The following is a 21,854-nucleotide window of genomic DNA, read 5'->3' as shown; positions in this document are numbered from 1 at the left end:
CCTGAAGAGGTGAGACAAACTCTTCATTCAAAGAGCTAATCCCAGAGTACCCACCTCCTCTCCCATAGTGGTGGTGGTAGGGAGCGTTCCTGTTATTTTCCTACTATTTTATTTCTGGGAGCTCTGCCGTGGTTCCTACAGGTAATGTCTGAGACGTCGTTCAGCTCATCCCGCAGATGCACCAGGCACTGCGAGTGCTGCTCTGCAGGAACTGTGGGGTCTTTCAAAATAATCTTCCTGTGCTGATGTTTCTGTTTCTGCAGCCTGTAGTAGGCTTCTTTTCCTGTGTTTAGATCCCAAATAAGAAACTCAGGATCTTATCTTGGCCTGTCACTCTAATGCTATGCGTTGCGTAAATAAAAATGGGCTGGAAGATTTGGTTTCTGTGAAGTCAGGAGAACTTCGTGGTGTTCCTATGGAGCTGGAGAGGAAGAGAAGGGAGGAGACTGATAGACTCCCGCTGCCGCCCTGACATCTGCATATAAATAGTTCTCCTCTTAAATCCTTTCCAACTGCACTTTTGGGTGATTTGACCTTTCTTTGATAAAAGCTTTCTGTATTTCCAAGACCGGGTAAGGGTGGGGTGGAAGGGAAGGATACAACAGCTCTGTTAAAAATATCTTCACATCCCAGCAGTAGACTTCTCCGGTACCCGGAGCTCAGCGTTGAACCTGCTCCATCGTGGACTCCAAGTTTTCTTTTCCTTTGAGTTGCTGGAGGGTGTTTTGAGGTTTTTGAGTACTCTAAAACATTAACCAGAAAATGCCTGAGGAGATTTTAGGGAAGTGTTTTCCTTGCAAGGAAGCCATGCTCTGGTGGAAGATGGCTTCATGGGTTCCACTTCCCATTCTTGCTGCCCACTGGATGGGTCCCTTTGAGCAAGTGACTTGGTTGATGCTGGTGACACTACTAATCCTGGTTTTCTTTCATAAATATTCCTTTCAGCTGAAGTTTGAATGGTGCTGGCTCTTTGTATGTCTGCTCTGTAGGTTTTGGAGCTCAGCAGCAAAATCCAGCTCTGTTTGGCATGTAAAATGGTCGAACCTTCTGGCCTTGGTCAGGTTAGCAGCGTGTGTGGGGGTGTGTGCTGTATTTATAACTGCTCCAGACTATACACAAGGCTTCTGGCACTAGCTGTAACCATAAATTGCCACTTTAAATCCAGCAATAAGTTGTTTGGGCCACCACACAGCATGAGCCTGCTGCCAAAAGTAAACCAGGGGCTGCGAGTGACTCAGGTCCCCTTCGTGCTGAGGACTGTGCAGCTGGATGGGGTAAGGCATTTCCTGCACTCCATCCTCTAGTTCCTGGTGTCTCACATCTCCAGGACACAGTTCAAGCCATCGTCCTGCAGCTGATGCTCGTGGCACTTGGAATGCACTGCGTGCGTGCGGGGACTTGCTGTTTGCTTCTGAAGCTCAGGGCGGTGAGCGGAGCAGGAATGCCCCTGGATAAACCTCCTGATCCTTCCCAAATTGGATTTTGTGGCTTACTTCCCTGTTCCCCTGGATAAAGTTTCCCCTTAGCTGTGGCTCCTCCAGTGGAGCTCGGGGCTGTCTCAGGACTCCAGAGCCCTTTATAGTGGTGTGCTGGATCAGGCATCGCGCGGCGGAGAGAAACTTTCCATTTACTTTCCATTTCGCAGGGTGCTCGTGAATCCCACCTGAAATGCATTGGAGAGTGAGTGTGTTGCTTAGTTTACTCCTGAATTTCCGCTTGGTCTGCACAGGATCTCCGCTGGTTTGGTGCCTTTCCTGCTGCTTTTATACACTGGCGTAGCGTTTTCTGGCTGGGAGCCCTCTGGTAATGACTTACTTTAGAAAACCCAGTAACTGCTCGGGCTGTCTCTATCATACAGTGAGCTGTGGTGATTACGTGCTGGGGAGGAAATGAAGTGATCAGGGAAGGCCTGCTTCTTGGGGGGGGGGTGGGAGCAACAGTTAACTTGATTTAAAACCAATTACATGGGGGTTTAGGGGGTGCTGTTAACTTTTACCCCGAGTTTCAAAACAAAATAAAGGAGCAAAGTGTACTCCTTTAGGGAAAGAAGGGTTGTCTAGGCTTATAAATCCTGTATAACTCTTGGAAGTATTAAGTTTGAAACAGTCCAGCATACAGGGAAGGATGGGTTGGGATGGGGAGGAGGGTGTTGAGGACAGGTTTGTTGGCTTTGAGGAACGTGACCATGATGGGTTGGGTTTGTGTGCCCTTTCTGGACGAGGACGGTCGCGCTGGTGAGGGGTGCCTGACCTGGTAGCAGCAGAACCCAGCTCCTTCAGCAGCAAGGTTGAGAGCAGAGCCAGCTTCTTGCACGCGTGTTCCTGCACTGTTTTAAATAGGACACTGTGGAGGGATTAGAGGGCAGATTAATCCTGAAATCCTTGGTGTTCGACTTCTGAACAAGGGAGGGAAGTGTTTGCAAAAGCTCGGAGACCACCTACTTTTTCGTATAGACTGCTAACAGTTGTCAGATGGAAATGAATTTTGGGCGGTATGAGGTCAGTGTGGATCCACACCAGTGACCAGGAGCAGGCTCTGCATCCCACAGTCATCAACTCACACCTCTAGGGACTTGGCATGGGGGTAAAAAGGCTTTCCCAAATTCATCACAATCCTTTGGAGGGGTGAGAGTTGGGGTGGGTTGATGGCTTACTTCTCTTGTGGTCAACTTTAATAGACACATCTCCCACTGAGGATGCTTTTTGGTAAGCACGTGTGGCTGGAAGATGCCTGGAAGTGGGGGAACATGGGAGCTCTGATTTTAAAAAGATTTTAACAACTTGTTCTGATAAAGCATCGAGTAGTGGTCGTGCTGTGTGCTCTGTGACGCTAACCCCTCTGCTGGACGCAGCGCTGTGCGGTCTGTTCTCTGCGTTACTGCTCTTAACCACGGCTGTCCAGCAGCCACCAGTTTGCTTCCAGATAACCAGCTCGGCGCGAGGAGTCTGCTGAAAGTTGCCAGCTGTCCGTCTGTTTGGTGTATGCCTAAGTGTTCCCTGTACGTTTTCTGTCTTGCAGCATCTGGAGAGGGCCAAATGTGAACTGCGTTGACAGTACTGGATACACTCCCCTGCACCATGCTGCTTTGAATGGCCATAAGTGAGTCATCTTACAATGCCTTTGGTCACAGGGGTTACGAGGCGCTCTACAAGCTACGGTTTGTGTAATTCACTCACCGATCTAATGCTGTTCCCACTGAAACGTGGCCGTGGTGCACCACTACACCATCTTCAGGACGAGAAGTGAACATCAGTGCAGCAAAGCTATAGAGGCTTTTGCTGTTGCACAGTGTGAACATAAATCTTTATAAAAATTTGGCAGAACGCTGAGGTTTTCAACCACCCTTTTATTTATAAACAATTTGGATAAGTTATAACGAGATATTAAAGGTGGCTTCTCCAGTAACAGTCCTCTGCAGTCTGTCTGGTGTCCAATGTGTTGCTGTGCCTGCACCACCTAAAATTTGCTTTTGTGTGTTATTACATTTGAAAGTAACTCTGGTCTTCAGTGTGGTAAATCTTGTTTTGTTCACTGCTACCTGAGGTACTGAGAAATTGAATAGAGTTAAAATCTTTGTTCATCTTTATTGTGCTGGTGCAATTTACTTCTCACCAGAGTGGCTTGTGGATGACTTCAGTGCCTGTTCAGCTCCATTAGTATGAAGGTAGCAGAGATCTTCCCTGGACTCAGTAGTCTTTAATTTCTTTCCTTGGGCAGCATTGAATAGGAATGCTTTGAGATCACATTTCAAGAGGATCTCTGAAATACATCTGTTCAGATGAGTTTTTTGTACAGTAGTCTTACTGGGGAATGTAAGCTGCGAGACGAGGACTGCATATCTTATGGACTCGAGTCTCCTTTTCTTGCAGGGATGTGGTGGAAGTTCTGCTGAGGAACGACGCGCTAACCAACGTAGCAGACTGTAAGGGCTGCTACCCTCTTCACCTGGCAGCCTGGAAAGGAGATGCAGACATAGTGAAGCTCCTCATCCACCAGGGACCGTCGCACACTAAAGTGAATGAGCAGGTTTGCGTATTTTTCTCTAATGCTCCGTTGAACCATTTCCCTCGAATGGAAAGGGACTACAGCTGACTCCTGACCCTCCCGAACTAGTAGCAGTTGTTATAAAGTTAATTGCTGCTGGGATAAGGAGGGCGCTGCCTAAAGCAATGCCTCCAGGTCTGAGTTAGTGGTTGTATCCTAGTGAGGTATACATGATGGTTTATACAGAGAGCTGTAAATGTATGTCAAGAGAACCCCTCAGCACCTAGGAAGCATTCTCCTGCTTTCATACTGGGCTTCTAAAACTAACACAGTTTTTCCTTTCAGTTGCTGGATAACTGAGAAGATTTCTAGTGCTGTCAAAGGATACATTGGCTCCCTTCTTTTGGGAACTAATCGAAGCAGCTTTTAGTCTGTGTTTGGCCATGCTCTCTTAGCTACTCTCCTGGCTTGCCTGTAGCACTTGCTCCAGTTAACTAATTTGTAAGTCATAGGATAATTTTAGCTCTACCCCACCCCACATAAATCCCTAGCTTAATCTTAATGATTTTTTTCTCAATCAGGCAAGAAAAACAACTTGTAACTTCCCTGTGGCAGTCAGCAGGTATCTCATAATTCCAGGGGAACTTCTGACACGCTACTGCGGGAAGTCCCAAAGAATTCTTTTGCTTAAGACTTTAGATAAGTGAATTGTTTGACTGAATGAGGCCAGCTGAGCAGAGCTTAGTTTATGGTTCTTCCCTGTGTCTAGGGCAGATATCAATAACAGGTTCAAATCAGATGATTAAAGCTACAGGGGCCCTGGGTTGTGCCCACCCTCAGGGAGGGATATCTCCTGTCCCATGAATCAGCTCCTAACCACTCAGGTTTTCATCCAGGTGGAGGCAAGTAAACCAAAATAAGCCTCTGTCTTAGTACCACAAGGCTAAAAGCGTGTATCCATTCAGGAGTTAATTCACAAGTAGGTCAGATACTCATGGCTCGAGGTTTGCAGAATCTGTCAAAGTTGAAGTGAACATCTGGGAGCTGCGAGTTTCTGCTGTTTAATCTTGATCTGCTGTGTATACTTTTTCAGAAGCCGAGGAGCAAACTCCCCCTTCACGGAGTCGGGTTTAGGAGTCCCAATTCTGCTTCCAGCCATGCTTTGTGGGGACCAGAGTTTTCATGCCCAGGTGTTCTGTTCTGCAGTGTAAAGCTTGAGGCACCCGAGGCTAAATGGCTGCTTCTGAAGCATCACGAATTGAAAAATATAGTGGTAATGCTAATCACTACCACTCCTCAATTGAGCAGGAATTACTAATAGTGTGTGTTTTACTGTCTTTGTTGATAGCTTTCCAGCTTGGAGCTGTGCTTAGTAATGCATTTGGGCACAGCTGCAGGCATTCAGTCTGTTTAAATGGATTTGAGAAGTGCAGTAAACTGTTTACGATCAATCTGATAAGAATTGACTGAGGGCCGTGAGTATGAACTGCTCTGCTGTCGGAGCAGGACAGGTGTATGGGAAACCTTTGCAAAAGATTAAAAGCTTAGTGTAACCCTTCCAGGTAATGTTTCATTAATGTTTGTTTAGTAGGAACCCTTTTAAATGATAAAAGTCAGTCGAGTAGCCTGTGCTGCTCGAGTCCGGAGTCTCGTAAATGAAATGCACAGTGGTTCAGGTTACAGGAATCAGCTGCTGGAATGGCTTCTGCTGTTAATAGCTTTGACTGGAACAAGACGCTGTGTTCTGTCACTTCCACCCCTTGGGAGTCACCCATTGCTTTGTTGCTATATCTCACCCATTTCATTATCACATTTTTGTTCTTTTTCCTCTTCCTTTTTGTAGAATGCTCTTGAGATCAAAGAACTCAAAAAGTACGGCCCCTTTGACCCATATATCAATGCCAAGGTGTGTACTATGCTGACAGCATTTCACTGCATCATTACTCCAAGCTGCACTCGCGTGCTTCCAGGTGCAATGTCATCCAGTTGCAATAATAGCTGTTCAGTTTGCAGCTGCTTGGGGAAAAGTAAAATGCAAACATTTATTTACTCTGGGTTTTTCTCTTCAAAGCAGTTATAGAAACATAATTTAAGGGAAGCTTTTCCTTACTTTCCTGGGGGCTCCTTCATTGCTTAGCCTTGTAGGACTCACGGTGATGGTCAGTTTGCTTGATTGGGCTGGATGACTTCCAAAAGGTAATGTTATTTCAATTCAAATGCTTTAGGTATTGTTTCATGTGCTAATGTTGCTGATAAATGCAAAGAGAAGGAATTTTTTTTCCTGCTTAAACATGGATGCGTTTTCTCTGTGGGCTGTTTGGAGTGAATCTTCATGCCTTTTCTCCTACAAAATGCATACTGCTGTATTTGTTGTTTGAGTGGACAGTTAATTCTTTCGGTGGTGGCGGGGAGAAGGGACGGCAGTAACACTTACACCTCCCTTCCCAAGTCCTTCATGTACCGCTTATTGCATCAGTCTCTTTTGGTGTGAAGTCTGTTGTGTCGTCTCACCCTTCAGCCCTGGTCTTCTGTTCCTGTTTTCTTGCCTGTTTTGCTCTTCTCTTGCTTTTAGTTGTTCCTGAGCTACAAAAAGGCATGACATCAGCACTTATGATGCACTGAGGCTGAGCAATTGAGGAAGCAAGTAAGAAAGTTCCTGGGGTCACTTGTTCTGTCTCCCAGTGTGTAGATGGTGGTGTTTTCTCAGACACTCACCATTTTTCATTTTTATTTATAGTGTTGCTGCAGCCCACTGATGGCATAATCGTCTGCTGATTTATCATGGGATGCTTCTGCTCTCAGCCACCATGCCACAGTTGCTTCCAGCCAATTATTTTAGACTCAGCCATCCGTGACATATTTATGTCTCAAAGTTCAGTTGAAACTTTCACTCTGCTTGATCTGCAGTACCTTAAAAACACGCTCAAAATTCCTGAGGTTGCTAACCGCTGGGAGTTGTTTTTGCAGACTTCTATTTCAGGAAATACTCCAGCGCATACCTCTTCAAGTGCAAACACATTTACATGAAACTCATCCTTACCTGTGATTTTGACAGGAATCCAGCTGGGAATTTTGTGGCAACAAATGTCTTGTGGAAACGTATCGTAGCTGAGTGGTTGGTTCAGCTGGCTGAAGGGGAGCTCTCGACTGGCAATAAGGGAGTAAAATCTTATACACTAGCACTAGATTGTTGAATGAGGAAGGAATATAAAGACCAAATTGAGCTAGCTTTTTGTGGACTGATGTTTACAAAGTATTTTTTTTTTTTGACGTTTGCATTTTGAACTTGCAGGGCAGTGTTCAGGACGGCTGTAGTACTCTCAAGAGCAAGGCTCATGTTTTTTGAAATCAGAGCCTTGGTTTTAAGGAGAGATGGCTTATATGCTAACTGGTAGGTCCATCATAAACTCTGACCAGCTTACTGCTGGTTTCTGACCACATTTGAAGAGCATGTGGAGCCATACCTGTGCAACCCTGGATGTTTTCTCCATAGCATGGCTGCAGGTGGGAGAACCAACAAATGTCCAAGTTCAAAGCCTGACAGTCCTGGCTTAGGTGGTGCTTCCAGCTTCTCAGCTCCCCTGCAGGATGGGATTTCATTTAGAAATGATTGAATCAAGGTGTTTCATCTTCCCAAACATTTTGGGATATTTAGAAAAGGGGGGAAAGCATTTCTATATGGCTGGATGTAGATTAAATTGATATCCTGGTCAGGAAGAGCTAAAAGAGCCAGAAGCATCTTATTCTCCTAAAAACTGCAGGAAAGTGGCAGCTTCTTTTTGCTCCCCTTCCTTTTCAACATCTTTTATTTAAATGGCCTCTTATGCCTGTTATGGGCCTGAAGGACTTCTGAAAAGCAAATGATAGAAGCGAAGTTAAGAGATGGAGCTGCAACTGTGCTCCATTGACTCCTACTACCTCGGATCAGGCTATTTAATTTGTACGAAGGACCCAAGCAGCTGAGCAGAGCCAAAGAGGCAAAAGCTGTCATAGAGCTCAAGGAGAAATAAACTGCACCGCACAAACTACCTTTGTCTTCTTTAAAGCATCTGCATGAAGCAAATGATTCATGCAGATTTGGTTTAAAGTGCTATAAATCTAACTGGTCTGCTGAGAAAAGTGGAAGCCTACCATCTGGAGCCTGCAAATGAAACTGGGCAGCACAGCCACCCGCAGAGCTCCCGAGAGTTTGTTGGACAAATGGGGCTCATTTTTCTGCAGTGCTCGGCGTTGCGGGGCACCTGGAGGAATGGAGGAGGCAAATGGGTGCACGGACACAAACCCTCCAGGGAAGCCTCAGAAGTGGGTTAGGTGGGACTGAAGGGGTCACACAACCTCTTCCATGCCCCAAGGCAGGATCAAGGCTGCCTAAAACATTCCTGGCTGGTGTTTGTTCAACACTGTCTTAAAAGCCTCAGAGTGGCAACACCACAGTCTCCCTTGGCAGCGTATGGGAGCATTCAAACCTTTGCAGGGTAGAAAATTAGAAGAGTTTCCCATGTATTTTAAATAATATCTGCCTTTCTTTGATCAAAGCCCTCCTACAGTGAGTTAGGAGCAGGAGCATGGACAGATCTGCTTTCATGAGCTGTGGATGCTCCGCTGCAGTGTGCGATGAGCATAAGGGCTGTGGCATGTGGTGTCTGGTTACCAGGGCTCCCAAAATGTGATGGGACCCATCTGAAAGCAGAGGCATTTCTGCTTCTGTTCCCGCTTTGTGGTCTGTAGGCAGGCATCGGATGAGGCCCAGCTTCTTGCTCCCAACTGTGAATGAGGCGGGTGCTGGGATTCCTGCAAGAATGCAGCCCCTGGGTCCTATTGAGCGCTCTGTTTTTCTAAGAAGTTTTGAAATGTGAACCCTTGTGCCTTCGGGCTGCTGGGAAGGAATTTTCTTTTTCCATCTCAGATAAATACATACACTGGGTTGTTGTGCTCGCTGTTCAGGCTCCCCTCTGGTTTGTGCCTGGAAGGTGATACAGGAAGGCAGGCAGGCTCCCTTGCCTGCCTTCCATGGTTTTGGTATTTTGGGTTGCTCAGAACACTCCCCAGATAGAGGCAGTACAGACCCGGGCAATAGCAGCAGTTCCTGGTACCCAGCCCGTGATGGGGAAAGACTTGCTGTGATGGTTCAAAGCCATCACACCACCTGGTGGGCTTCGTTACAGGAGGGGAGTCTGGGGCCTTCACCCAGAGTGCCAGAGCCACGCGTAGCTTAAACAAAACGAGACGAAATTGCAGTACGCGTGGGGGAAGTCTTCAACAGCTATAGTATCAGAGGAACTTGTATTGCTATTCCTGAGCCATCAGGCAGGTGTTTGGGGTCTCTGTGTGCTTCCTTGAGGGTCATGGCCTGGGTGGCCGGGAAGGTGAGGGATGGATGGTGCTGGTAGAGCTGGGCTCTGGGGTGTGCTCCCCGAGTGTGCATTCCCTCCACGCAGACACCCGTGGCTCCAGGAGGGCTGGGGCTATCTGCTCGTCCTGCAGAAATGGGCCGTGAGCCTCCCTCGTGGTATGGGGCCCACCGATGGCCTTGGTCTGCCTGTGCTGTGGGCTCATGGGTTCCCTTCCATGTCAAATCCAATCCATGCCATTTGCCAACCGTTTAAATACCTTGAGATTGCCAGCTTAGGGGTGAAAGGTGTGATCTCTGTAGTTCTCTATTCTCTCCCCTTCTCACTCCGTATGTGTATTTTATGTGCAGACTTCTTTATTCTCCAGTAACTTCTGTCCACTTGTATGTGCGTTCCTCCACCATGGCTGCCTCTGCCACTCCAAGTATAGAGCCTGTTGTCTGACTGCCTCCTGCTCTAGCAGCGACGCCGTGCTTTCCTCACCCTCTGAAATACTCTGCACCGCCTCCTGCACGTGGCTGGTGCTGCTTGCTGCCTCCTTGGCTTTTGCTTTCACGCCAGTCGCAGCCTCCCCAGTATGTCTCGCTCCCCTTGTGCTTTTCATGTGGTTGAAAAGTGATGCGGTCAAATAGCAGATAAAAACAAGTAGGAGTTTGCATGCATGACTCCTGTAATCCCTCAAATGACTTAACACGGTAATAGGATTAAAGAACAACAGAGCAAGCTTTGTAGCATATTTGTGAACTGGTGCAAAATATTGACTGCTCTAACAAGCTGGTATTTAAGAAAGTCAAATTCAGATTCTCCAATAGTCCTCCTAACTCTATCAAGACAGCTTGTTGTTTTTTTAATGAGAACTGTTCTTAAAATGACAAATTCTGCTTCAGTTCTTTTAGCTAAAGCTGTTGAATTTTGAGGGAGGTCAAATAATTAGATAAGCGTTTCTATCCAAAGTCCTTAAACTGAAATTCCCTTTGTGTGTAGGACACAGTAGTAAACCTAGAAATTTGCCATGAACTTAAATTTGAAGGAAAGACTCTGAAATCTGGCAGAGTTCCTATTTTGTGCCTGGAGATGAAACGTTAGGTTGCTCGTCTTTGAACCCTTTGCATTGCTGATTTTAACCTGCCAAATGCTGCATGTATTAACTGGATCTGGCTCTCGCTGTGGAGGCTTTCATGCTGTGCTTGGACGTTCCTTCCTTCCTCCAGTTGACCTGAGACCTTGCCTGCAAGGGCTTGCTGCTGGAGTGATCTGGTGGCGCTGTTTGTTGCCTAACGCACAGACTGCATGCATTCAGCACCCTTTCTCTAACGCGGCCAGCCTGCTTGCAAGCCTCAGAATTGCAGAGGTGGAATGCCTGCTGTGGTCAGGATGAGTAGGATCGAAACAATTGAAGTTTAAATCCGAAATGATGACGATCAAGCTACGGCAGACTGCGATATGCGGCGCACAAACTGCAGCATGAATCCTGTCTTGTTTTTGTGGCACCCTCAAGTAGGGGATGCTGCCAGTTAAAAACAAGTCGGCTTTCCCCAAGCACTACAAGAACTAGTGGGAATCCAGATTCAGCTCCACAACCCCTTAAACTTCAGCGTGGTCTCTTGCTTTTGACCTCCATGCTTTGGAAACAGGCTGCTCCTTTTACAGTACCTATATCCCATAGAGCAGATTTCTCACATCTGGGTAAACCTCACTGCCCTGGATGTTTTTTGAAGCTTTTCCAGGCTTTTACTGGGCGGGTCGGTAGATTTGCTCACCAGGGGATGTCCGTGTCTGGTCAGTGGCTAGTGACATGGTGGAAACACCGCTCCGAGCTGTATCAAACCGGGCTCGCTGCTTGTTTTGTCTTGTTTTTGCATTTAAACTTCAATGGTTTGAGGGAGGCACGGAGCGGCTCTGCTCTGCCCGTTGTGACGCGCTGGCATTTCTCCCCCCCGCAGAACAACGACAACGAGACGGCGCTGCACTGCGCCGCGCAGTACGGCCACACGGAGGTGGTGAAGGTGCTGCTGGAGGAGCTGACCGACCCCACCATGCGCAACAACAAGTTCGAGACGCCCCTGGACCTGGCAGCACTCTACGGGAGGCTGGAAGTTGTGAAGATGCTCCTGAACGCTCACCCCAACCTTTTAAGCTGCAACACTAAGAAACACACTCCCCTGCACTTGGCAGCCAGGAACGGTCACAAAACTGTGGTCCACGTCCTCCTGGATGCTGGCATGGATAGCAACTACCAGGTATTTGGTGGGGCTGCGTGTGAGGGGCTGCTCTGATTGCTGGGGGATGGAGAACTCGTGGAGTTGCAGCAGGGAGGGCTCCACCTGCCTGTCCTCCTGTAGGGGATCACTTCTGGAAGATGAGCGATGGCTTTGGGTTCCTCTGGGCTGTTTGTTGAGCTTCTGGTCCCTCTGAGAAACAGGGATTCTGGTGCAGTGCATGCTTAATGCTTGCTCGGACGAAGAGCCACGGATGCATAGGGAGGGAGAAAAAAGCTCTTTTGCCTACGCTGTTCTGCCTCGTGAAACCGTGAGCTCTTGGTAGCAATGGAGGCAAACTGTTTCTCTTCCCATCAAGCCACTTGTAAACACGCTGCTCCACAGCACCAGATTCTACATGGTGGTCTTGTCACTCCTTGTCAGCACAAGACCTTTTGCTGAGCTGTGGAAAGCCCTTTCTTGGTGTCTGACTCTGGGAGGAGACAGTTCCTATTTTCCATTTCAAATTCTCGGCACTGTAATGATACTGATAGTTTGTCATCAGTCGTAGATACTGGCGCCCTCCCTTTGTATTTGGTGCAGTATATTTATTGCTTCTGTAACCTTCTGAAACATTCCTCCATCACCATTCCCCACTGCCTAGCTTCATGCTGTTTTTCATTTAATTTGCAGACTGAAAAAGGCAGTGCTTTGCACGAAGCTGCTTTGTTTGGCAAGACAGATGTGGTACAAATATTGCTGGCTGCAGGTGAGAGAATGATCCCCTTCTGAAGCAATAATGCGGTGATTCCTTCACCTAGCACTTGAGAAACCCCCTCTTTAGCAACAGCACTTCTCTCCAAGTGGTGTTCCTCAGAGGGTGTTACAGGAGAGGTCATCCCTTGGTGTTTGCCTCTAGGTCTGCCTCTACAGAGTTGTTTTTAGTGCCACACAGTGATGGTCACGTGTGTAAGCTGTGACTTGATTAAAAATGAATTTGTGCAAGTTTTGAAAATGTTCTTGATTTCTGCCTGCTCTTTACCTACTACCATAGGTATTGATGTGAACATAAAGGATAACAGAGGCCTGACAGCTCTGGATATCGTGAGGGAGCTTCCTTCTCAGAAAAGTCAACACATAGCAGCTCTCATTGAAGGTAAGCAGTGTTCCTCTGTGTGTGGGCAGGAGGGAAGAGTTTGGGGGGCTTAATTGTGCCTGTGCAAGTAAGGAATTGGGTTCTCTAGTCCTGGAAAGTGATGGAAGCAACAGAGCTTCAGGCTGGGTACCTTGGTGAGAATCGTGACGGTGTTGGAAACAATGATGCTCAAATGCTCAGGTGAATGGGGCGGCTGCAGGAGGGCTTCCAGGGGTGGATTGTAGGGGGATTAGCTCCTTTGCTGAAAGAGTGCGGCATCACTTGTACGACTTAAATGGGCTAAATTGAGCTTTGTTTAACTCACTTTATAATAAGTGAATTAAAATTAAGGGTAGTCTAAATCTGCTTGCAGAATGCAAAGTAATAGCTTTAGATATGGTCTTGGATTAATTCTCCTTTATGTGCCTGTGCAGGCAAATAGTCACCCACTGATCTTGTGTCCTACTCCTCACTTCATTGTGAAGCTTGGGCACGGATTTTGCAGATGAGATTTACAGAAAAGGCCTTGAGTACTTATTTATAAATGAGCTTGGCCTATTGTATCTGTCCAAATTAGGCAATGAAATGTGGCATCTTAGCTAAATTCCTACCTTGTAATTACACTATCTCAATTTCCTCTCAGCTGTGGAGAAAAAGATCAGAAGCATATGCAACTGGTATATATTACTCATGGTTAGCATTTGAGAGCTTTGCAGGTTCAAAGCACTTGGCAGACTTTTAATTAAGCTCTGCCTGTGAGGCTGGTAGGTATTATCTCTGTTCTGAAACCGAAGACAAAGATGGGCTCTAAAACTGAACTTATTGCAGGTAACTGCTGATAGTTTGTTCCTGTGAGGGAGCTGTGTGAGATGTCATCTGACTTCAATCACATAGGCTTAGTGCTTCTGACTTTGCCTGTGGTTAGCTAGAACTGGCTGCTCTGCTGCTTTATGGCTGCAGGCTGCAGCCCCATGTAGCCACGTAGCTTGTGTCTGTAACAGAGCAATCTGCTCCTCAAAGCCGTGTCCCTCCAGGAGCTTTGCAGCTTTCTCATTAGTAAGTCTGTAAAAGTTCAAAGAATTGTTCTTAACCTTGTGATTAAAGGGGTCAGCTGTTTCTATTTTGGGATCTGAGCCGCGAGGTTCAGTAATGCACTTTGGTTATTTTTTGGAGGCTTAATGAGCTGACAGTTGGCTGTCTGTCCACAGGGGAGAAAGTACCGTATGCCATAGTGGACATGCAGCTAGATTGCCATAAATTGATTTTGTTGCCCTACCTCGTTGCAGATTACACAATTGGGAGGAAAAGTGCCAAAGCTGCGGAGAAGACTGCCCAAGCAGCACTTGTTCCAGCCACTGATCCCGTGTGTCGGATACCTCAGGGTAGGCTTTCGTGCAACCCGGCAGTCACTGGCACTTCCTCCTGTGAGGGCTGACCTTCAGAGGCCAGAAGCCCCCAGTGATGCTCTTTTTTCCTCTCTTCCTCTCCCAGGTGATGTGGAGAAAGCAGTGACAGAACTGATCATAGATTTTGATGTGAACCCTGAAGAGGAGAGCCCGTATGAAGCTTTATACAATGCAACCTCCTGCCACTCCCTGGACAGCCTTGCCAGTGGGAGATCTTCAGATCGAGAGTCCATGAATAAGGAAGCAGAAGGAGCTGGTCTGAAAGCAGCAGGAGTCAGGCCTGTACGTAGCTGCGTGTGCTTGTCTCTGCTTGCCTTAGAAAGATAGGGAACTTATCTCCATCATTATGATTTTGCAGCAGGCTGCCAGTTCCTCAGTTTCGAGAAATCTCTAAAACCATCTCTCACGCTGATCGGAGCAGGCAGGTACCTCTTCTGCTTGTGTTAGAGCTGAGCTTATTTCTCATCAGCCACTATCAACACAGGACAGTGCAGATAAGCCACCGTTACCCACACCACCACGCAGCATGGCAAGTGGTCCCTTCTCCATGCCTGACTTTCACCCAGTGTTGCATCCTTATGCGTTCTGGCAGTTGTAAGTCTTGACTTGTCAGAACATGGCACTTAGCTGAAGGGTAGCTTATTGTCAAGGGAAAAAACTTCGGAAACTTTTCTGTGTGGCATTTCTCATCTTTCTCTTTGCTTTGCCCCAGACAAGGCTCCCAAGAAGTTATCTTTAAGAGTATCCTGTGGTCAACTAGTTGGTGGCAGAAGCATTTTTTTTTTTTTTGTGTATTACTTGCAGGGATCTGTAGAGGGTACTCAAGGCTCCACAAGGCAATGCAAAGCTGCTGGAACTGTCTCTGGAGAGGTCTTCGTCACCCTCTGTTAGTTGCATCTGCTGCCTCCTTACAATCAGTAGTAACACTGCTATGGGGCAGATGGGATGCTGGCCTTAGAACATGCTGTGTCAGCTTTAGGATTTGTTTTCTGGTTGTTCTTGCAAAGCCTTTTCTGTGGCTGTATTTTTGGACAAAAGGCAAAGCAGCAGTGAACAATCGAACTGCTGGTGGTACTGTAGCCATGTTTCCTCTCTCTCTGTAAGGATGTGCAACCTTTTTCCTGCACTGTTAGCAAATAGAGTAGAAATGAAACAAAAGCTTTAGAAAATGGACATTTCAGCCAGATCTTTTCAGTATGCAGTACAAGATGCAATGTGTTTGTTAGCTAAATCTTAGTGGCTTATACCCACCTCTATACTGTCCTGGGTTGATTGTGACTGATGTGAGACAAGCTCAGCTGTATCCCAAATGAGAAGAGGCTGAACTGCAGTGAAAAGGGAGAAGAAAGGGGGAATTGCTCTAGGAGCTTGCCAGAGTTTCTCCCAAAACTTACTCAAGCATTTTGAAATGAGCAGTTTCTGTCTGTTGTGTTTCCATTCGCCATTAGATGGAGCTGTTGCAGGGCAGGAGATGACCTAGGGATGTCTTTAGCTCTCCACCAGGACAAGGCAGTGCTGCTCTGAGTGCCTCCTGGCAGTCTTGGCATAGCTGAGGAATGCACTGCAGCACTGTCTCTTGATCTCCGGGGTTTTTCACTAAAAGAGGTGCCTCTGGAATCGTGCATTCCTGTTACTGTTTCATTAAGACACAAGCAATGAGCAGTCCTTCCCTGTGCATCTGCACGAGTTCATTACTGATCTTCACTGTGTGTTCCTCTGCCATAGACATTACCAACCTGGGGCTGAATGAACTGCCTTAAATCATGAATCAATAAACCAATGCCACCTTCCACCCAAGCAGTCTTACTCTCCTGAAAGCACAGTGAGTGCTCCCGTGAGTCTGAGCTGGCCTCGTGTGGTCCTACAGCTGTGAAGGAGTGGGCAGGGACACAGGTTCTGAGCAGGGACAGTCTGTCTGCTGTGCTGCTGTATTCGCAGCAGCGTGGATGTAGTGTCAGTGGGAGCAGAAGGGGACATGTTCTAGCACAGCGTACTGACAGTGGTCTTCTAAACTGCAGAGAGAACGGCCACCCCCGCCTGCCAAGCCGCCGCCTGATGAAGAGGAAGAGCAGCACACGGAGAAGAAGATAGGTCATGGTGCTTCCTGTGAGGTACGTGACACTTGATCTGGGATGCTTTACAGGAATGTGGTTTAAAGATCAGTCCTCCTAATGTGGGAGGAGTCAATTTTGATATTACTTCCCTTGCAAATTGGGTTGTGAAGTGTTCTTGCACTCCAGCGTTGCTGTTACTTGCCATGGGAACTTCCTTTGCGTGGTTCTTCCAGGGCACCTCTGTTTTGACCTCAGCCTTGCTTTCTTATTCTTGGCTAGGAATTCCCATAGGAAGAGTTTTTTTTTTTTCTGTATCACGTTGTGATATGGACTTTTGCCTGTTTGTAATGATCCCACCAAATGCATCTTCACTTGAGACTGAAATCTAGTGGGGCGTTAGTTCCTGCTTCCTCTTAGCTTCCAGCTGTGGAGGAGATGCGTGGGCTTGTAGATCCCACTGACCTGAACAGGGATCAAGGTCTTGAATTCAGACAAGATTCTGGCCCAGCATTTGCTAAAGCTGTCTTCTGCAAAGGTCATTTTGTTTGAGCTGCTTTTTAATTAAACTCAAGCTCTCTTGTTCTGCGTTCTGGCTCCTGGGCTTCCTATTGCTCCTTTTCATTCACCAGCCCACGAACTCAGATGTGAGGGCTCTCTGGGAGACCTCAGTATGGGGGTGGAGGTGCGTGTAACCACAAATGTGTCTTGCAAACCTCTCACACCCTGGAAAAACTTCAAAGCAAAACCAAACCTTGTGCATTTCTTCACTTTTCCAAGTGCAGTCAGATGCACGTAAAACAAGTGAAGTGTCTGCTGCCTTTGGCTGTCAGAGCACACTCCAGTTCACTAGAGCTTTGCTTTGAAGGTGTTGATCCACTGGGTTTCCTACAAGGCGTAATTGCCATCTGCTTTCTGAAGTATATCAAATCTACACATAAGCATACATTATTTGCTTTAATAGAACTGACTTTTTATAGAAAGTGAAGCACCAAACGGTGCATAAACAGAGCGCAAACTTGTGGACTGGTCTCTCTGCAGCTGTTGAAATGGTTTTCCAGCGTATGATATAACCAGTCACACGGCTGGCTCTGAGCAGAGATCTGGATAGCACAACTGGGAAGCAGAACTCGTTTATGGCAGTAAATATGTGGTGACTGCTCCTGTTGAATTGTTTTGCCGTATTTAATTATAGAACACCTCCTGTGTTGTCCTGCCGTTAAAGGCTTTAGAAACTGGATCCATTAAAGCAACCTTGTTGTCAAATGCTTGTGCACAAAGGGACTCACTAGGGAAATCTTGATTTGTGACCACTTTAATTGATAGTCACTGTGTAAAGCTGCCTGGAAATGACCTTCTAGATGTACTGAGAAGGCAGTTTGGGTCCAATTGATTCTTTTTCTTTGTGTACTGCTTCTGGGGTGCTCAGCTTCTCTGACTCCTGCCCTTCATTTATCGTCCCAGCACGTTCTCTCTGGGTTGGGCAGGCACCAACAAGAATATATTTAGGGATAGCTGTAAACTTCTTGAAGCAGCATCCTGATCTACCCTCCTCCAAACAGGCTCTCCCATGAGGGCCAGGATAGTTAGTCATCGAATGTTCTGGGGTTGGGCCAAACTTGAGTTTTAAAAGTAGTCTTTTTATTCCCTTGCCAGGATGAGGGCTATCAGTCAAAGCAGATGTGCACAAACAAGAAACTTAACTTCCATCGTGGAGAAACGTTAGCACAAACAGGCAAAAGAGCTGATTGTTTGGAGAGTGCTGCCGTTCGTTATCAGCAGAAACCTTCTGGGTTTGTAGCTGAATAAGGTTCTGCATTGTCAAATTAGACTCCAGTTTAATTTGTTTACTACTCATCTCCGAAAGGGAAGTACAGACAAAAGACAAGGCGCCGTGATCATTCCTGCAGTTTGGTCTGCAGTTCTTGGGGGCAGGGGAAGGAGAGAGAAATGAGATCAGTTAGCCTTTAAAAAGTCTTTCAAAAACAAAGTCCACTTCTGTGGATTAAGTACGCTTTATGGACATACTCGCTATTGACAACCTCTTATTTTTAGGCTTTGGTAATAGTGAAGAGATGTTGAATGCTCACCAGTATGTGTGATGAGTCAGCAGAAAGTTGTACTTGACTTTGTTACTCCTGGTTGCAGAACTTGCAGAGTAAGCACAGTTCTCCAACAAACACTGGAATTTATTTTAAGTGAATTTTAATTTGAGGCTCTGTTTAAGGCTTGTGAGGATAAGAAACGGGAAAAAATCAAGTGCAATCAGGCCTGTGAATGTATACACAGACTTTTACAAAGCAAAAGCTGGGAAGTGCATGCTGCTAGGGAGCTACTGTCTTCAAGTGTGCTCAGAGCATTCGAAAGAGGACGACACAATCCTCATCATCTGCAGGAGCCTCGGGAGCACACTAACGCCTGGCTGGAGGTCCAAGCTACAACTGTTATGACAGGCTGCTGCTGTGCAGTATTTTTCCAAGATCTCTGGCAAGGGCCTGTTACCTACTGTTATGGTCTGATGTTTTTGTGCCACCATCTGGTCGGAAGTTTTTTTCCTTAATTTGCTCATTATGAGCTCCGTCACCTGAAGAGGAGCCGGTCTGGCTGACAGCTCATGCTCGAAGCAGATAGAATAACTGCTTTCTTTGAGCACAGCCTGCTTCCTCCCATTGCAAAGCACACTTGAAAGCCAGCTGGGTTTATGCAGGGGTGTAGGATTCCTGTGTGTCTTTCCAAGACTCTCTAAATGGCTTCTAGGGCTCCTAGCTAGATCACAGGCGGGTAGGAACCTATTTGCCCTTGAAGAAAGTGATGCTTCCACCTAGAGGAAGAAACTGGTGGTGGTGCTTAGCCTTCTGTCCAGGCAGTGGCAGTTCCAGGAACCTGTGGGCAGTACGAGAGGGCCTTCCTTGGGGCGATGTGTTCAGACCTATTCTTCCTGCCTTGGCAGCAGGCTGGCATCATTTGCTCTCAGGCTCAGGTTTGACCCTGCTGCAGTTGTGTTCCTGGACAGGGTTGCCTCAACCTGCCCGGGTCTGGCCAGGAGATGGTGCTGAAAGGCAGCCGACCATGTGGGCAGGGTGCCTTGAAGCCCAGTTTAGCCCCATTGGTACGGGGATGGCACCTGTGGCTCCCAAAGGGTGTTAAATGCAGTTGGCCTTGAGGCAGACCAGGATGCGAGTCTGCAGCAAGGCTTGTCTGAATCCTGCAGTGAGACTGCTCCCTGCACAGGGATGGTGGCTTCCCAGCAGTTTGCTGGAGCTTCTGCCAACAAACCAGCTCTAATCAGAGGCTTTGGGGATTAAAATGAGCACAGTCACTGCTGGGCATCCTGAGGTTAAACTCTGTTCCTGTACTGTGTTGCCTGAGGTCTCTATAGTACTAAACATGCTGTACATCCTGAGGTTAGGAACACTAGGTCTGAATTCTGGAAAGGTGGCAGGGATTTGTTGTTTTCTCTTTTTGCAGCCATGTCCTGATAGAGCCGGTAGTTAAATAGTGAATGACGATGCAAATTCCAATAGCAACAGTAAGTCTGAGTTGGGATGAACAAGAATAATGTGCTCAGCTCTTTTCTCACCCCCCGGGCTGTCTGCAGACCTCGCACAGTAAATCAGTAAATCAGTCAGTCAGTGCTAGAAAGCTGTCAGCAGCCTTAAATACTAGAAAATAAAGGGATTTGGTGGTCTTTTTTTTTTTTTTTTTTTTTTTTTTAAGAAAAAAAAAGGCAGTACATTTTGGATAACACTCCACAGCGAAGGTGTCGCCTCTGCCAGTTCTGTGCCTAAAGCATGGCATAAAGAGGCCTTGTGCTTCATTGCAGGGATAAATAGCAGTGCTTTGTGGAGCACTACATTATGCTGTTTTTCATTAGGCCTCTGTTGCACGAGGAAAAAGCAGGGGAAGTGGAGCCGAGGAAGAGGAACACCCGTACGAGCTGTTGCTTACAGCAGAAACTAAGAAGCCAGTTGCGGTGGATAGAAAAACAAAAGGTAAGTGAGCATCCAAGAAGCAGAGCTGTTTGGCTTAGATGTGTTTAACAAAAATATAGAGGGCAGAGTAATTGGAACAATTAAATGCTGTTGGGTGGGGCATCTGGATTCTGTACTGCAATTGTTTTGTTTCCTGGTAATCTGCCCTCTTGTAAATGAGAGATCAAAACATTCCTGTACAAAATGTACACGGAGGAAGAGCAACTCCATTATCCTGACAGCTGAGACATTGCAGGGACCTCCTGTGTTAATTCAAAGTAAGCATACGTTGTGCACGGTCAAGTAACTGCGGAGAGGTGGAAGGCTGTGCCGTGCTGGGACAAGTGAGCTGAACCAACCCTGGCATCTCAGTGAGCCCCGTTCTCCATCCAGCTGGATCTGAAGACATCCTGGTGTTGTGTTTGTATCGGCAGACGACCAGCCCTGCTGTCCCAGTCACAGAGTCAACGTGCTGCTGTGCATTAAAGCTAATTTGAGATGTGAGCTAGCAAGGAAAATAAACCTGTGTAGAGCGAGCTCCTCTCTGGAACTGGCCAGGGTTAAGTATTGAACTTGGGTCTCTCGTCCCAGAGGGACTTTTGGGCTTTACAAAGGATCTAGGAACACCTTGTCTCCTGTGTTTGGCTGTCGCTGGGCTTTTTGGCTTACCTTCAACAACAACAATAAAAGATTTGTTTAGAGGAAAAATATCCCTTGCTTTATTCGAAACTCCTGAGCCGGAATTTGGGAGGATTTAGTTTGGACTCTAAACCTGGAAACCATCTCATTTTGAGGATGAACAGAGGATAACGAGGACTCAGTGTGATGCCTCACTGAGTGCCCTGTAAGAACTGCAGCTTTCTTCTTCCTCTCCTCTCCTTGCAGCACGATAGCTCTCGTTCCTTGCATCCTGCTGCACTCGGCTTGTACGGGGCGGCACAAGAGGTCATTGTTTTCCCACCAGCATTTGCCTCAGGCAGCAAGTGGCTTTGGCAGAGTTAGGATGCTTTTCAGGTTGGTGCTTTGCCTTCTCAGCTGGGGAATAGTGACAGCTATTGAGCCGGAATCTTTCAGGCGATCTTTTCAGCGTGCAGCTATTGCTGATTATTCAAGTGTGAGCTCCCCCTGACAGTTGGGCTCCGTTCTATGGCTGCCATAGCCAGGCTTGCTTAAAAAGTCATAAAAATAGAATCCCAAAGGAGGGCATGTGCTTGTTCTTGATGTCTCTTCCCTCGTGATGTGGGTGCTGCAGGCTCTCTAATCCCCATCCCAGGGAGAAGTGGAGGGGAACACCTTTAACCTGGTGATGGTCGGAGAGCGGTCCTGTCTTGCTGTACAGTAGGAAGATGCCGGCTGTGCCTCCATGGTTTGCAGTCTGTGGAAAGTGTTGCTGTGTTTGTAAAGAACCTGAAGCCCTCTCCAGTGCTGTGGTGGGAGAAATCCAAGGAACACAGCGGAGTTCTCATCTTCCAGGGCTTGTTCACTTTCTTCAATACAAGTGGTGCTATGGCTATCGCAGGGAGAACGAGCCTTGGGTTTAGAGGAGGTGAAGAGCTGCTTCTGGGGGGTGAAGGTGCCCAGCCAGTTTATTTCTCACCTTCTGTGTTTCTTAAGCTTGGCAGGGCCATCTCCCACTGCCCTTCGTGTGGTGCTGGATCTGGAAAAAGGAGGTGATTGTGAGGGAGATGACTGTGACCCTCAAATGTTTGTTTTCCAGAGTGTACCAGCTGTTTCCCAAGGCAACTCGGTGCTCCTGTG

At 47.1% G+C, this 21,854-nt stretch overlaps 1 protein-coding gene across 1 annotated transcript in view; it reads left to right on the top strand.

Moving 5' to 3' along the window:
• Positions 1-2,493: 2,493 nt before the first annotated feature.
• The window catches only part of ANKS1A (ankyrin repeat and sterile alpha motif domain containing 1A), a gene marked incomplete at its 5' end in the record, with an annotated part of 78,028 nt that continues 58,667 nt past the window's right edge, over positions 2,494-21,854 (top strand). Inside the window, 11 exons of the mRNA XM_084301962.1 lie at positions 2,494-2,498; positions 3,019-3,099; positions 3,870-4,026; positions 5,828-5,890; positions 11,279-11,575; positions 12,227-12,302; positions 12,588-12,689; positions 13,955-14,050; positions 14,160-14,356; positions 16,093-16,185; positions 20,000-20,117. Coding sequence (XP_084158088.1) covers positions 2,494-2,498; positions 3,019-3,099; positions 3,870-4,026; positions 5,828-5,890; positions 11,279-11,575; positions 12,227-12,302; positions 12,588-12,689; positions 13,955-14,050; positions 14,160-14,356; positions 16,093-16,185; positions 20,000-20,117 — 1,285 coding nt within the window. The remainder of the gene's footprint in view (positions 2,499-3,018; positions 3,100-3,869; positions 4,027-5,827; positions 5,891-11,278; positions 11,576-12,226; positions 12,303-12,587; positions 12,690-13,954; positions 14,051-14,159; positions 14,357-16,092; positions 16,186-19,999; positions 20,118-21,854) is intronic.

This window comes from Netta rufina, assembly GCF_964035555.1.
Source record: "Netta rufina genome assembly, chromosome: 26".
NCBI classification, from domain to species: Eukaryota; Metazoa; Chordata; class Aves; order Anseriformes; family Anatidae; genus Netta; species Netta rufina.
The sequence above is the reverse complement of the archived record's forward strand: the minus strand, read 5'-3'. Positions and strand labels throughout refer to the sequence as shown.